The sequence below is a fragment of the Myotis nattereri genome (genome assembly GCF_964212035.1).
Source record: "Myotis nattereri genome assembly, chromosome: 14".
Lineage (NCBI taxonomy): Eukaryota > Metazoa > Chordata > Mammalia > Chiroptera > Vespertilionidae > Myotis > Myotis nattereri.
The window spans coordinates 21,303,672-21,319,534 of NC_138089.1; the positions used below are offsets into that span (position 1 = coordinate 21,303,672).

Genomic DNA, 15,863 nt, shown 5'->3' on the forward strand with positions numbered 1-15,863 from the left:
TCGCGACCCCTTTGGGGGTCGAACGACCCTTACACAGGGGTCGCCTAAGACCATAGGAAAGCACATATATAATTACATATTGTTTTTGTGATTAATCACTATGCTTTAATTATGTTCAATTTGTAACAATGAAAATACATCCTGCATATCAGATATTTACATTACGATTCATAACAGTAGCAAAATTACAGTTATGAAGTAGCAACAAAAATAATTTTATGGTTGAGGGCCACCACAACATGAGACTCTGTATTAAAGGGTTGCGGCATTAGGAAGGTTGAGAACTACTGAGATAGACTTTAATGTCAGGTGTGGATTATAAAGTAAAATGACAGGTATATGTAAAAAATAACCAAGTAGAACTTCTAGAAATTAAATTTTTAATTATTGAAATAAATTTTCTACCTGGACTCAACAATTGGAAAGAATATTGGGAAATTGGAGACATTGGAGGGTAGTATCCAAAATGCATCCCACAGTAGGAAAGAAATGAAAAATTTGATAGAGAAAATAGAATTGTAAAGTCTACAGATGACAGAGAAGAATTCAGAATGATAAACTCTAGAGAGAGGTAGTATTTGAAGAGTTTGAGAATTTTTCAGAATCTATGAAAGATATAAATTTCAGTTGTAGGCAGTAGAGTAAGTCCCCAAGCATAATAAATAGAAATAAATACAAACCTGAGCACATGGTAAATCATCAAAGGCAGACAGCAGCAACCAAAGGCTGCCTGAGGTTGATTATTTACAAAGAGCAACACCTAGACAGTCTATTTAGTTGCAGCTACTGAGTTTGGCAGACAAAGGAATAATATTTTCAGAGTATTGAGGCAGGGGAAGATCAACCAGCAATTTAGTAATTCAAGAGAACAAAATGGCCTTGGCTGGTTAGCTCAAGGTTGGTTAAGAGCATCACCCTGATATACCAAGCAAGCTTGAAGGTTCAATCCCTGGTCAGACCACATGCAATTAATCAGTTAACCAATTAATGCATAAATAAGTGGAACAAAAAAATCGGTGTTTCTCTCCTCAGAAAAATTTTATTTAAAAAAATAAAGGGAGAGAACAAAATAAAGACTTTTTTCAACAAAACAGAACTTCTGCCTCCAACAGACCCTGCAGAAGTCACTTCTAAAGCAGTGCTGTCTACAGTGATGGCGAACCTTTTGAGCTTGGCGTGTCAGCATTTTGAAAAACTCTAACTCTGGTGCTGTGTCACATATAGAAATTTTTTGATATTTGCAACCATAGTAAAACAAAGACTTACATTTTTGATATTTATTTTATATATTTAAATGCCATTTAACAAAGAAAAATCAACCAAAAAAATGAGTTCGCGTGTCACCTCTGACACGCATGTCATAGGCTCGCCATCACTGGTCTAGTAGGTAGCATTTACTCACATGTTGCTATTGGGCATTTGAAATGTGCCTAGTGGAACTGAATTTGTAATTGTATATAATTTAAATTGAATGGTGCAGTTATAAAGACTATAGTTTTAAAGTAAAAAAGCTGAGCACAGGAATAAGAAATGAAATTTAAGAAACTAATGAGCAATGAGAAGGAAATAAGTCAAAATAAACAGTAACTGTATACAGCAATAAAATCACTAGGTTGAATCGAGGTAGTATAAAGGTGAAGCAAAAATACTAGATAGCAGCAGCATAAAAGCTGTTCAAATCTAAAGCATCCCAAGTCTGAAGTGAGATAAATTGATTAATCATAGACTTTTAAATCAAGGTATGTGTGTTCAAATGATTCAGGGTAACCACTGCATAATAAAAATAGGATGTCTTGACTTTTTTTTTTTTAATATATTTTATTGACTTTTTACAGAGAGGAAGGGAGAGGGATAGAGAGTTAGAGACATCGATCAGCTGCCTCCTGCACACCCCCTACTGGGGATGTGCCCGCAACCAAGGTACATGCCCTTGACCGGAATTGAACCTGGTACCTTTCAGTCCGCAGGCCCACGCTCTATCCACTGAGCCACACTGGTTGGGGCGGATGTCTTGACTTTTAAACCAGTACAAACCCAGATTGGAAAAAAGTAAATAGAAGCCATGGGAAATAGCCCAAAATAAAATGGCTAAGATAAATGAATCAGTTATTAGAACAAATGTTAAGTGAACTAAACCTATGAGTTAAAAGACATTGGATAAAGATACAGAATTTGCCCTGGCCAGTTTGGCTCAGTGGATAGAGCATCAGCCTGCGAACTGAGGGGTCCCAGGTTCGATTCTGACCAAGGGCACATGCCAGGGTTGCAGGCTCAATCCCCCAGTAAGGGGCTTGCAGGAGATGGCCATTCGGTGGTTCTCTCTCATCATTGATGTTTCTATCTCTCTACTCCCTCCCTTTCTCTCTGAAATCAATAAAAAAAGTATTTTTTAAAAAACAGAATTTGCCATTTGTACTACTTTCAAAAATCTTAAAACTCGAAAACCTGGAAAAGTTGAAAGGTGAGGGATAAAATGAGGTATGTCAGATAACTGTTAACCAACCAAACATGGCTGATATAGCTGTGTTAATCATGATAGATTCTAAAATAAAAACATCAGGGATAAAATTTACCACATAATGATAACAGGAGTAAATTACCTAGAAGATAAAACAATTTCAAACTAATATGTACCTAGTATATTTCAGAAATACATATGGAATATTAAAAATATATAGTTATTGTTGGGGATTTTAACAGGCCACCTTAGTAATTGACAGATAAAGTAGACAACTCAGTAAGGTTATAGTATATTTAAACAGTACAGTTAAGCTTGATCTAATGGACATATATAGAATCCTGCTTCCAGGAATTCAAGAATGTGCATTTTATTCCAAGTACATATTAGAATTTTATAAAAATTACTACATGTAGGCCACCCAGCCCAAGAAGTTAGAGAGGAAAAAGAAAAATCTGAGTTAAGTTGAAGGAAAACATAGATGAGTAGAAATTAGTGGAAAATGTAGAAATTTCAATAGAAAGAATCGGCAAAATATTTTTGAAAAACTCTTCCTGGCCCTGATCGGGTAGCTCAGTTGGTTAGAGCATTGTCCCATATGCCAAGGTTGTGAGTTTGATTCTTGGTCAGGGCACATATAAGAGCATAAATAAGTAGATAACAAATCGATGGTTCTCTCTCTTAAAATCAATAAATTAAATAAAATAAACTCTCCCCTATAACATGATTGATCTAACAGCAACAAAAAGAGTGAGGGAGGCATACAAGGCAGTATTAGGAATTTTACATATTGCAACTAAAGGTAGAAAACACCTGTTTTGTTTTGTTTTTTAAAAAAAAAACCACTATGAAGAAATTTTTTCTGAAAGTTTAAAATTAGATTATATGGACAGTTTCCTGGGAAAACCAGTGTAGTAAAACTTACTCAGGAATAAATAGATCTGAATGGAGTCATGAACAAAAAAATTATTGGGTCAGTAGTTTAAAATCTCTCCCATCATAACGATAAAATGCTGAGAGGAATGTTCTGTTTAGTAAATGGTATTAGGACAGTTAGTTCTCCATATAGAGGCCAGCCTCTGAAAAAGCAGATATAGAATCTGTACATTTCTGACCTTATCGTAGGACATGTGTCTCCACAGACCACTTTTCTGCAGTGAAGAAATGATACTTCTACTTTACACTATTCTGCAGCATTTGGTGAGCACCTGCTATAAGCACATACCTCACTAGTATGTTCCTCTGGGAAGGTGCTTTCCCCCAAGACCAGTGTCAGGAGTCTCTTGATTTCCATTTCTGTGGGCTCCTTTCAGAATGAAGGTGGTGACCTGGAATCTGTGCGTATGTAGTATCTACTTACGACTTTATTATGAAATGCCCCAAGAATATTTTTGTAAAGTGGATTCTGAGCAATTTTTTTAAAATCCAAAATTCAGTGTTTGAATTAATAAAAAAATAAAAGCAAGTAAATTTGGTCTTTCTGTTACAACTAAAGAGTTTACAATATAACTTGCTTAATTGAAAATATTAAGATAGAGGTTGTTGGTACCGTTAAGCTCTGCAAAATCAATTCTGTCATTTAATGATTTTCTTTGCAAAAACTGTGTCAGTATTGTCTTTTACTTTGCTTTTAAACAAACAAGATGATTATAACTGTTGTGTAATTTTAAAAAATTTTTTTTAAGGAGAGAGAGAGAGGAACATCAATTTGTTGTTCTACTTATTTATGCATTTTTTGGTTGATTCTTGTATGTCCCCTGACCCAGGATCAAACCCACAACTTTGGCATATCAGGACAATGCTCTAACCAACGGGCCTACCCAGCCAGGGGGGAAATCTGTAACTTGCTGTGATCAATTAATTCTAGATACCACTGCACTCAGACCAGCCTTAAAGAATTTTATTTGTCCTTTGGTTCTATTGTATTTTCTTAAAAAATTATCAGCAGAAGTCATAAAACTGGTTAAAAGTTTCAGTGTCAAATTCTGCCTTTCTGGTAAGGGTCAGGATTCTTAATGAAATATGCTACTGTATTAATCCCAGTGCTATGCTTATTCTTAAAACAAGCCAATTAATTAAGATCTGTGATTTGAGAATTTTTCATTGTAAATTTGAATGATTAGGCTAGAAATAATGAACACCTGATCCACCAGAGAGACAAGGACAGCTCTTCATGCTTCTCCAACCCAGCACCTGAGGCCTGGGTCACCCGCTGAATGCCACTTTTTGTATTTTAAAATGTTTTCAATAATCCAGAAGTACTTTTGGGAAAATGAACAAAGTATGTTGCTTAACCTGCTTAACAACAACAGAAAATCACCATAGCAAGAACAATTGAAAATAAAAATATTACTGCTTTTTAATATTTTTAAGAACTTACCTCCAAAAGCCTGTGAGAAGTACCCCTTAGTTTCCGCTTCACTTACAACTTTTCCTTTATATCGGCAATCAGTCTCTTGATACAGAGCATTTTTAATTAAAATTAGATCACTAGCAAAAGCAGGGAGATTCATTTCCATAGTGTTGAAAATGCAGCTGCCAAATGGAAAGTTTTAGTAGAAGAAATACTGTAGTGTGTGCCTTTTTTTTTTTCTCTGCTTGTCCTTTCTCAGTTCAAGGGTAAGACTCAGAACAGTAGAGATGATAGGTGGCTGTTGGCATTAGGCAGGGATCTTCAGACTTAAAGCACAGTGCAGGAAATTTCCTTGCAAGAGAATTTTATAATTTGTCAAGTCAAAAAATGTGAGTTCTACCTCCAAACTGAAAGAAATTTATAAACAGTTTTAAAAGTTCCCCAGTTCGTTCTTTATGATCTTTGACTTCAGCACAGGGCTTGTTCCTGAGCCTGAGGAAAGGCAGGCCGTCTTCCACCCTCAGCCGCAGCTCTGCTTGTGGTGGGTATGACTCTGTAATCAGTGAAGGGAAAGGAGCTGTGGCAACTGCATTAGTCTGGCCTTCTGGGCCAAGATAAGGAAAGTGCCTTGCTGTTGCCACATTTGTAGATTGAAGAGGTAAAAACACCATGAAAATGAAGACACTTAGACTCCCAGGTTGACCTGCTGCACCGTTAGGTCAGACATTTCAGAAATCGGTATTGCTCTGTGTCTGCTATAGGCTGCTGCTTAGTGTGCACGCAGAGCCTCCACCAGGGGCCTCCTGTTAACTTTGTGAGTCCATCAACTTTTTAGAATTTCCCAAGCAGATTCTTTCTTTTCATTGTGCCTCATAATTACTGGCTTTTTTCCTCCCCTAAGGTAGTGTTGTCAGGTAAAAAGCAATTTTTAAAAAAATTGTGGTGTTACCTTAATTGTAAAGATTTTAAAAAGTTAGCCCTAACCCAGTGGTCGGCAAGCTGCGGCTCGCGAGCCACATGCGGCTCTGTGGCCCCTTGAGTGTGGCTCTTCCACAAAATACCGACTTCTGCGCATGGGCCATGAAGTTTCAATCACACTGCACATGCGTGCCCCCACGTGGTATTTTGTGGAAGAGCCACACTCAAGGGGCCACAGAGCTGCATGTGGCTCGCGAGCCGCAGTTTGCCAACCACTGCCCTAACCGGTTTGGCTCAGTGCATAGAGCATCAGCCTGCGGACTCGAGGATCTCAGGTTCAATTCCAGGCAAGGGCATGTACCTTGGTTGTGAGCATATCCCCAGTAGGGGGTGTGCAGGAGGCAGCTGATCGATGTTTCTCTTTCATCGATGTTTCTAACTCTCTATCCTTCTCCCTTCCTCTCTGTAAAAAATCAATAAAATATATTTAAAAAATGAAAATAAAAAAGTTAACTATGCTGCACCATTTATCTCTAATACTAGAAGCTCCATGCATGAAATTCGTGCACAGGTAGGGTCCCTAGGCCTGGTCAGCAATCAGGGCCAATTGGGGCCTTCCTTTGTTCTGCACTGCCCCCTAGTAATCAGCGCACATTATAGCAAGTGGTTGAACTCCTGGCCAGTCGAACTCCCGAGGGGACAATTTGCATATTAGCCTTTTATTATATAGGATTTTCTCTTTAAGAACTCACAAAGGAAAGCAACAATTACTTGATGCTAAGTGGCAGAAATGTGTTCTTAATATGTATGTGTATAGATTTTCACTTGTGTTTACATAGTGAAGTTCATTGTGGAGGTAAAAATTGAAACACAGAGTAATGCTAGTCCAAGAAGATTTGAAGCCGCTCTGGAGCTGGCCAGATAAGCCTGCAGACTGAGCACATGAGCGTCAGTACCCTGCAGGATCCAGGCAGGTCTGAGCTACTCACAGAGTCACTGCTTCCATGCATGCTCAGCTTTTTCTTTTTTTCTTTTCTTTTTTTATTAAAAGGAGACATAGGATAAGCATTTGCTACCAATATTTAAAAGTTTGGGTATTTTACACACACACATACATACCCCTACACTTCGGTTTCTATCTTTTCTTCTTGTGACAAAATGGCATGTATAGTCTCACACAGCACCTGCATTCCTGTAAATACTAATAGCCAGAGCTCTGGCAAAGGCTGCCCATCACAGCCTCACGGATCCCAGCCCCTGAGGTTTCTTACACCCCTCTCTGTGGGCATTTACCTTACAACCCTGGTTTGGTTGATCTCTTGGTAAATTGACAGGAAAATGTGTAGAAGAGAAGTTAGGGAAAGGAGAGAAAAGAAGTCCTCCCTTTTCCTACACCACTGTCTAACCTAACTGTTTTCCGAGGCCCAGGAAATAGGAACTCAACTCCATGGAGGCCAAGAGGCATACTTCCCACCCTTTTTTGTCCCTTGTGACACATAAAAATGAGTATATATATATATATATATATTTAATATATTTTATTGATTTTTTACAGAGAGGAAGAGAGAGAGATAGAGAGTCAGAAACATCGATGAGAGAGAAACATTGACCAGCCGCCTCCTGCACATCCCCCACCAGGGTTGTGCCCGAAACCCAGGTACATGCCCTTGACCGGAATCGAACCGGGGACCTTTCAGTCCACAGGCCGACGCTCTATCCACTGAGCCAAACCGGTTTCGGCAAAAAAAATGAGTATATTTGAGTGGGACACCAGAGTGAATAGACTACCAGTGGTGGTTGGATGGCTCCAACATTTGGGTACATCCATTATCACTTATAGCGTTCACTTAGGGGACACTCTCCTGATTTAGGGAGTGGCAAGTACTGTGTGGCAATAATGGCAGTAAATCTGAATAGAGATAAAATCCTCATGTGATTCACTGTTTTATTTGGGTTTGCCTATCATTTAAGAATAAAAGTTTGCCCTAACTGGTTTGGCTCAGTGGATAGAGCATCAGCCTGTGGACTGAAGGGTCCCAGGTTCGATTCCGGCCAAGGGCATGTACCTTGGTTGCGGACATATCCCAGTAGGGGGTGTGCAGGAGGCAGCTGATCAATGTTTCTAACTCTCTATCCCTCTCCCTTCCTCTCTATAAAAAACTGAATAAAATATATATATATTTTTAAAAGACCCTGTAAAAAAATGAATAAAAGTTTATCCCTGGCCAGTTTTGCTCAGTGGATAGAGCGTCGGCCTGCGAACTGAAGGGTCCCAGGTTCAGTTCTGGCCAAGGGCACATGCCTGGGTTGCAGGCTCGATCCCCAGTACGGAGTGTGCAGAAGGCAGCCAAGCAATGATTCTCTCTCATCATTGGTGTTTCTCTCCCTCTCCCTTCCTCTCTCAAATCAAGAAATATTTTTTTTAAATGAATAAAAGTTTATAAATATAAATAGGAGTTATCAGTTGTGATATTCTTAGGTTTATTTTCTTATCCCTAAAAATGTTCAGTGGTTTCTTCATGTGTCTGGATCCTAAACTGAGTTTATATTAACAGTGACTGTGGAAGCAGTATTGCCGGTAAATATTTTCTAACTTGATTTGATTTAGAGAGGGGTACCAAATTTCAAAATAATAAACTAAAGAGTTTGCAGAATAGCATTTTTAAATTACCTGGCCCAAGTCTTTAATCAGTGTTCAGTAAATAGATGTTTGCAATTTAAATATTTTAAAGTGGGCTCTATTTTCACCATGTTAGTATGTGTTTTTTTAAAATGGGTGTTCTTTTGGCCAAAAGGAGTAAGCTACTAAGGTCATTGAAGCATACTTACCAGCCTTTCTTATAGATAGACTAGAGGCCTGCTGCAGGAAACTCATGCACTGGGGGGCGGGGTCCCCAGCCTGGCCTGTGCCCTCTCATAATGCGGGAGCCCCGCGATCGATCTCACCAAAGAGGTAGGCCCTGCCCACCCATCCGGGGCTCCTTGATGGATTGCCCCAAAGAGGTAGGCCAGAGCTGCCCCTGGAATCCCCACAAGGAGCTGCCATGACTCACCTCCATGCTGTGCACACAGCGTCAAGTCCCCGCCCACCCGTGTGCGCACGCAGCCTCCTAGTGATGGATTGTTACAGAGTGAGGGCGTGACAACCACATAGGCTTTTATTAGTATAGATATACGGCCTCTCCTTGCCTGCCTGCTTGCCACCTGCCACAGTCTCCTGTATGTGTGTGTGTGTTCTTACCCTCACCTCAGAGCCTTTCTTCCCCAACCTTTTGATGTTGATGTGGAACCACCAGGCTTATTCCTGTCTTAAATGATCTGTCAAGGCAGTGGCATTTGATGTTTCGCTCCCCAGGGCAGGCTTGTGTTTATATAACCTGTCCCAATCTTACACTGTTTTTATAATCAGAAGGGTCTTCCTTATGTCTAGAGTAAATGGTTCTGGCTGTGTTCAGAGTCCATTTTCTTGTTTTTGTTTCCTTGTAGGGGGTTTTGGTCAGTATCATCTTTAGAAATTTTGTTGCTTTGAACTCCTTTGCCAAAAAGCTTTATCAAACCCCCTTTTCTGCTTGGCACCATACTGAGAAAATCTCCAGCTTCCTCAAATCCTTTTAGAAAGTAAGTCAAAACTAAATAATAAATGAATCAAAAAGACAGCATGAGAGTGATTCCCAGCTCTGTTTCTGTGACATTTCACAGGATCACTAGAAGTCTCAAGGGATTTTATAAAGGCTCCAAATTAATTTGGATTTTTTTTACCTTGTGTATGCCATATAACACTCCCGATGAGCAGCAGAGTGAAGGATCACCTGAAATCACACCGGCCTGCTGGATCTTTAAACAGGCTCTCTAGGAAAATGGAAACCTTGCCTCACAGCTTTTAAAAATTTCTCAATATTAAATAATGCAGATACTTTTCATCTTTGTCAGTTTTATTTTTCACACTTTCAAAAGAAAAGGAAACATTTAATTTTGGATATTCTTTCTGTACCTTGCTATTTTTCATGGAAGTACAAGCTAAAGGTAATTAATTACATGTCCTGTCACACTTCCTAACTCTTCAGTGATTTGCCTGTGCAGCATGACTTACCTGGGACAGCTGTTAACACCATGATATATGGTGGGTGTTCAATAATTAGTTTGCTCTTATCTTGAGAAAAGCCATTTGTAATACAGCATGCCATTATTATTTGCCATAGCAAAGTAGTACTATATTGCCAATTCCCTAAATCCTCTGTGATATAGTTAATCAAGGGAAATTATTTCAGGTGAATTGTTGACAGAATATATTGGGCCTTCCAGTGTAACTTCTCTTGGAAGAATACTCAGCTTTGGTTTGGAGACAATGTCCTCCGCAGTTTTAGCTATCTGGCGGACTTGTCTGTCTGTCCTCACTGGTGACAGTGACAGGCTTAGTGGCAGGTCTTTGGGCCTTCTTGCCAGTTGCATGCACTGAGCAGTTGATATGTTGGCAGACAGAACTGATTCTTGGATGCTTGTCTGAACCTCCACAGGTCTGCTTTTGGCAGAATCGAGTGTGACTGTTATCCTTTACCCATTAAGCTATCATTATGGCTTCCTTATCTTTATTTCTTCAGCAAACATGCCTTTGAAAGTGGTTGGCTCTTTCTGGCAGTTTACTTGATAATGTACAAGAGCGGAAGGCATGTGTCTTATTTTTAAATTATAGTGTATTTCTTCAAAGGAAAAGGGTAGACCTAAGTGAAGATTTGTCATAAGTTGACAGCTCTGATAGATTTATTTTGATTAGTAATATGGAATTCTTTCCTAAGATTTTGGTTTACAATCTCCTATGAAAACATATTTAAATGCCTCTGCTTAGCTAAAAAAAAAAACCCTCACAAAAAACGAGTTCCTCTTTGAGCCTGATGTATTGCATACCATCAACTTTTTCTCATTACTATTAATTGTATGGATGTGTGCATTAGAGGAAAACTGCAATCATTTGTAGTTTGGATGTTCTTTAGCCAAGGTTGGAGGAGACATATTTAAAGAAAGGTAGGTGCCTGTGATTGCCATATATGGAGTCTTTTCAAAGCCCAATCTGATTTACTCTATGTTGGAGCAGTCTTTAGCTGCTAAGAACATAGATAATACTTAATAATTATCTCCTCTGTGACAAGGCTGTTTCTGTGCTCCTCTATTGGGCTGTCAAAGCTAAATTTAATCTGTTGACTTACATCATGTAAAATATTTAAAAATGACTTATTATTCATTGGATGTGATTCTGTTTGAAGCGTCAGTAGTGTTTTAAAGTTCTGTGAACAGAAGAAGGACTGTGAAAGTAGGGTCCAAACAGCAGCCTCAGCTGCCTCATGGTAGCATGCAGTCACCTGCAGGACACATAGCCAGACATGGGGTCAGACAATTTAGGACAGTTTTAGTGTAACTGGGGTTTCCCTGTGAAAGAAGCCTCCTTGTGAACAGGGTAGGAAAAAAATTCCCGTTTGTGCTCTTGATTCATTAAAATGATGCCATTCACTCACTCTGTATATCAATAATGTTTTAATTCACTCTACAGTGACAATACAAAAATCCAGTTAAATTTTTATTTTCATTAAAAAGGGAATTTTTAAAGTTGTGATTGGCCATGAAGTCTTGTAGAGAAATATAATTACCTTAATCCAGGGTAAAACAAAATTCATTATTAAAATAGCTTTATTAACGGTGGCTTTCTAAATTGTAGTATCTAACTTACTCAATTATTTATATTTCTTTTATGTGTTGCTTTAATCTTCAAGCATAATTGAAGCTCATTCTATAAAAAATTATTATTTAAACTAATGAGGTAGTAGATGTGTAGCTGCGTGACTACTGGTCTAGGACTGAGAAAACCTGAATTCTAGTTCTGAGACTGTTTTTCTCTGATTTTATTAATGAGTCATTTAGTCCTTCCGTGAGCCTGTTTTCCATCAATAAAAGTACATCATGAGACTTCTGATACAAAGAAAATCGCATAGACTTGTTTCCCTTTGCTTTTCCTTGTAATGTATAAAGTTCAGAAATAACACAAGAGACAGTCAGAACTCTGAAAGGTGGAAAAAAGAAGTCTGTCTGGTGTAGGACCTAAAACTGACAGAAACAGCAGCAGGGTGTCTTACACTCTCCCACCCGACAGAATAAGGGGACTTAGGCCTGGTGTTTCTTGCCCTCCATCCAGCCTAGCAACAGGTAGGCTCATTCTTCCCCTAAATCTAATGGGAGTCCTGCCAACGATAGTAGATGAGCCCAGCAAAACTGGCAGAAAAGATTGGAAGCCCTAATAATACTAAGTGGCTACCAGGACAGTGCTTTTTCTGCCTTCCATGAAGGGAAGGTGGGTACCCGGAGGAGTCACGGCACAACCAGCCTGGCCTGGGAAGCAGTCTTCATCTGTGAAGGTCAGAGGCTCCCCTTCTCCCAGAGGCACACGGGGGGCCTAACCATGGGAAAACCCCTCCCCCTCAAGCAACACTGGCTGAGAACCTACTAAATTCCTACCTCAAGAAACTAGAAAAAGAAGAGCAAAATAAACTCAAAGCATAAAAACTAAGGGAGACTAAAGATGACAGCAGAAATCAATGAAATTGAAAATAGAGAAAAAACAAATCAATGAAACAAAAGCTTTTATTTTTTACAAAGTCAATAAAGTTAAGACTTTGTTAAGACTAACCAAAAACAAACACACACACACACACACACACACACACAAAAGACAAATTACCAGCTTCAGGATTGAAATAGAAGATATTACTGCAGATCTTCCAGACTTTAAAAGATTAAGAGAATGCTATGAATAACTTTACACTCCTAAACTTGACACCTTAGAAGAAATGGACCAATTCTTTGTAAACCACAAGCTACAAAATGCAACCAAGATAAAATAGATAACATGAATAGTCCTATAGCCATTAAAGAAATTGAATTCATAATTTTAAGGCCCATGAAAAAGAAATCTCCAGGCCCAGATGGATTTAAAGGAGCATTCAAAGAAGAATTAACACTAATTTTACAGTTTCTTCTGGGAAACAGAAAAGGAGGGAACACTTCTCAACTGATTTTTATAAGACCAATATTACCTTGATACCCAAACAAGACAGTTAAAAAAAAGAAACAAAAGAACCTACATACCATTATCTCTCATGAACTTAGATGAAAAAAATCCTCAACCAAATATTAGCAAATCTAACAATAAATAGAAAAAAAACAATATAAAAAATGGCTAGATGGGCTTTATTTTAGACTAGAAAATTCGTGCACTGGGGAGGGGGGCGGTCCCTCAGCCCGGCCTGCCCCTTCACAGTCTGGGAGCCCTCAGAGGATGGATGTCCCACTGACAGCTTAGGCCCATGGGAAGTGACTGGCCAATCAGGGGAAGGCACCGCCCCCATCACGCCATTGCTGCTCCTGCCTCTGGCTTCCCTCTGTGGGAGGCGACCAGGACGATCAGGGGAAGGTGACACCGCTGCTGCCGCCGCTGCTGCTGCTGCCGCCACCGCCACTGCCGGCCACTGTGGCTGTCTGAGCCTCGGGCATCCACTGCAGCTTTGTCTGGAAAGATCCAGAAGATGTCCACCCTAATGAGCATATTACCCTTTTATTAGTATAGATATGCAAAACTGGTTCAATATTGAAAATCAATGTAACCCATCATATTAATAGGCTAAAGGAAAGGTAGAAGGAATATCATATCATATAGATGTTGTTTTTTAAGTAATTCACTTATTTTTATTTCCTCTTTTTAATCCTCACCCAAGGATATATTTTCTTATTAATTTTAGAGAGAAACATTAATTGGTTACCTCCTGTAACCTGCAATCTTCCAATTTACAGAACGACACTCCAAGCAACTGAGTCACTCAGTCAGGGCAATATTGTGTTTTTTGACAGCTAAAAAAAAAATTTGACAAAATCCAGTGTTCATTCATTAATAAAACTTTCAAATTTGATCCCAGCCTGTGTGGGTCAGTGGTTGAGTGTCGATCCAGGAACCAATGGGTTACTGATTTGATTCCTGGTCAAGGGCACATGCCCAGGTTGCTGGTTTGATCCCCAGTAGGGGGCTTACAGGAGGCAGTCAACCAATGATTCTCTCATCATTGATGTTTCTCTCCCTCTCCCTCTCCCTCTCCCTCTCCCTCCCCTCCCCCTCCCCCTCCCCTCCCCCTCCCCCTCCCCCTCCCCCTCCAGGGAGTGATTGATGTTTCTATCTCTGTGCCAGGGAGTGGTTGAAAATATGAAAGGCAATCCTGGGACAATCTGTGTCATAGTGGATGCACATGTTTGCAATAAACCATACCTACCCGTATTTTAATTTTGTTGTATACAGCATTTCTATTCTGCCTTATCCAAAAAGTACATAAAATAGTTTTATTTAAATATTGTTATATTAAAGTTCATTTATCTATTTATTCATCAAATATTTTTTTTAATAATGAAAAGTAAAAAATTTAGTCATATTCAGATGCAACAGATAATTCAAATTATGTAACAATTTGAATACTCCTTAGATTCACTCCCAATAAAGGAATCTATATCCTGGTTTCTCATCAAAAATTTTTTGTTGGCTTTCTTAGTGCTGATCATACTGGGATAAAAAAGATGGGGAAAAAAGTGTGATGGACAGAGTTGATCATTGGATGGATCTGGTATTTGTTTTTAAAGCTTTGTTTTTGCTGTGACATGTATTCTATATTTTCAGTTGCAAAGACAAAGGTTTTAGTGTTCAATTAGCTGGTAAATTTGGTTTTCAATAATTAAGACCTTTTTTTATTTGTAATACATCTTGTCAATATTGATTCTTTGTCACTTTTTTCTTGATAATACATAAAATAATAGTTCATCTTAAAATTAATGGCATTTTAGGCGCAATGAGATCTGATAATAATATCGAAAGCCAACTATTTTTGCAGGGTTTTTTTCTTGATTAATTTTAGAGAGAGAGGAAGGGTGGGGAGAGAGAGAGAGAGAGAGAGAGAGAGGAACATAAATTTGTTGTTCCATTTATTTTTGCATTTATTGGTTGCTTCTTGTATGTGCCCTGACCAGGGATCAAACCTGAAACCTTGGCATATTGGGACAATACTCAAACCAACTGAGCTACTCAGCAGGTTTTGCACTTTTCATCTGAATATTTTACCTGTTCTAATTTTATTAAACATTTAGAGGAACCTTTAACAATTTGAGAGTCTGATGATAAATGCTGTGGCATTCCATGGTAATACTGTGTTACTTACATATATGTTGAAACCTCATTTCCTCTTATTTTTTTTCTTTGTTTTTCAAGTGTCAATATACAGTATCTGGTTTTATGACAAGAATGACTGTCACCGCATAGCCAAACTCATGTCCGAGTAAGTATATTACTCTACAGATTTATTTATTAATGACATATGAGAGATGAAAAATTACTTTTCTCCCTACTTCTCTTTGTTACTAGAGTATAATAATCTCCTTCTAATTTCCTCTAATTATGTATTTTCCTCTAATTTCCTGTTTATTCTCAAAAATTTGGAAAAGACAGAAAGGTCTAAAGAAATCTATAATCCTATATAATAAAAGCCCATTATGCAGATTGACTGAACGGTGGAATGACCTGTGAAATGACCAGTTGCTATGATGTGCACTGACCACCAGAGGGCAGACGCTCAGCGCAGGAGCTGCCCACAGGCCCCAGGCCAGCCAAGGCTGTGCCAGCGAGGGGGGGGTGGCCTCCCCACTCCCTGAGATCGCCCCACAGATTGGCCCTGATTGTCAGCCAGGCCTAGGGACCCTACCCATACAAGAATTTCATGCACTGGGCCTCTAGTCTTTTGTAATCCTACTACTATACTCAGTGTGTGTTGTCCTGTTAGTTTACTTGATAATGTACAAGATAATGTAGAAAGTTCCAAAAACTTTCCTTTTGGTCTTTTTCTTTATGTATATGTGAGGTTGATGTCCTTGATTGTTTCTTACAAAAATAAGATCATACTGTATGTACGGCCTAGTTTCATGTCAACAGCATTTTTTCAAAGCCTTAAATAGCCCTGTATAGTGTCCTGCATATAGATTGTAATTTAACCAGAACCTTCTGAGGGTGTCATCTATGTGCCGTGCCCAGTCTAACCACCATATCCAATGTAGATTCTATCC

The 15,863-nt window shown here is 38.9% G+C and overlaps 1 protein-coding gene across 1 annotated transcript in view; it reads left to right on the forward strand.

The window, feature by feature from the left end:
• The window catches only part of DCP1A (decapping mRNA 1A), a 45,377-nt gene that overhangs the window by 9,400 nt on the left and 20,114 nt on the right, over positions 1-15,863 (forward strand). Inside the window, exon 4 of the mRNA XM_081105981.1 lies at positions 15,016-15,082. Within this exon, the coding sequence (XP_080962107.1) occupies positions 15,016-15,082 (67 nt within the window). The remainder of the gene's footprint in view (positions 1-15,015; positions 15,083-15,863) is intronic.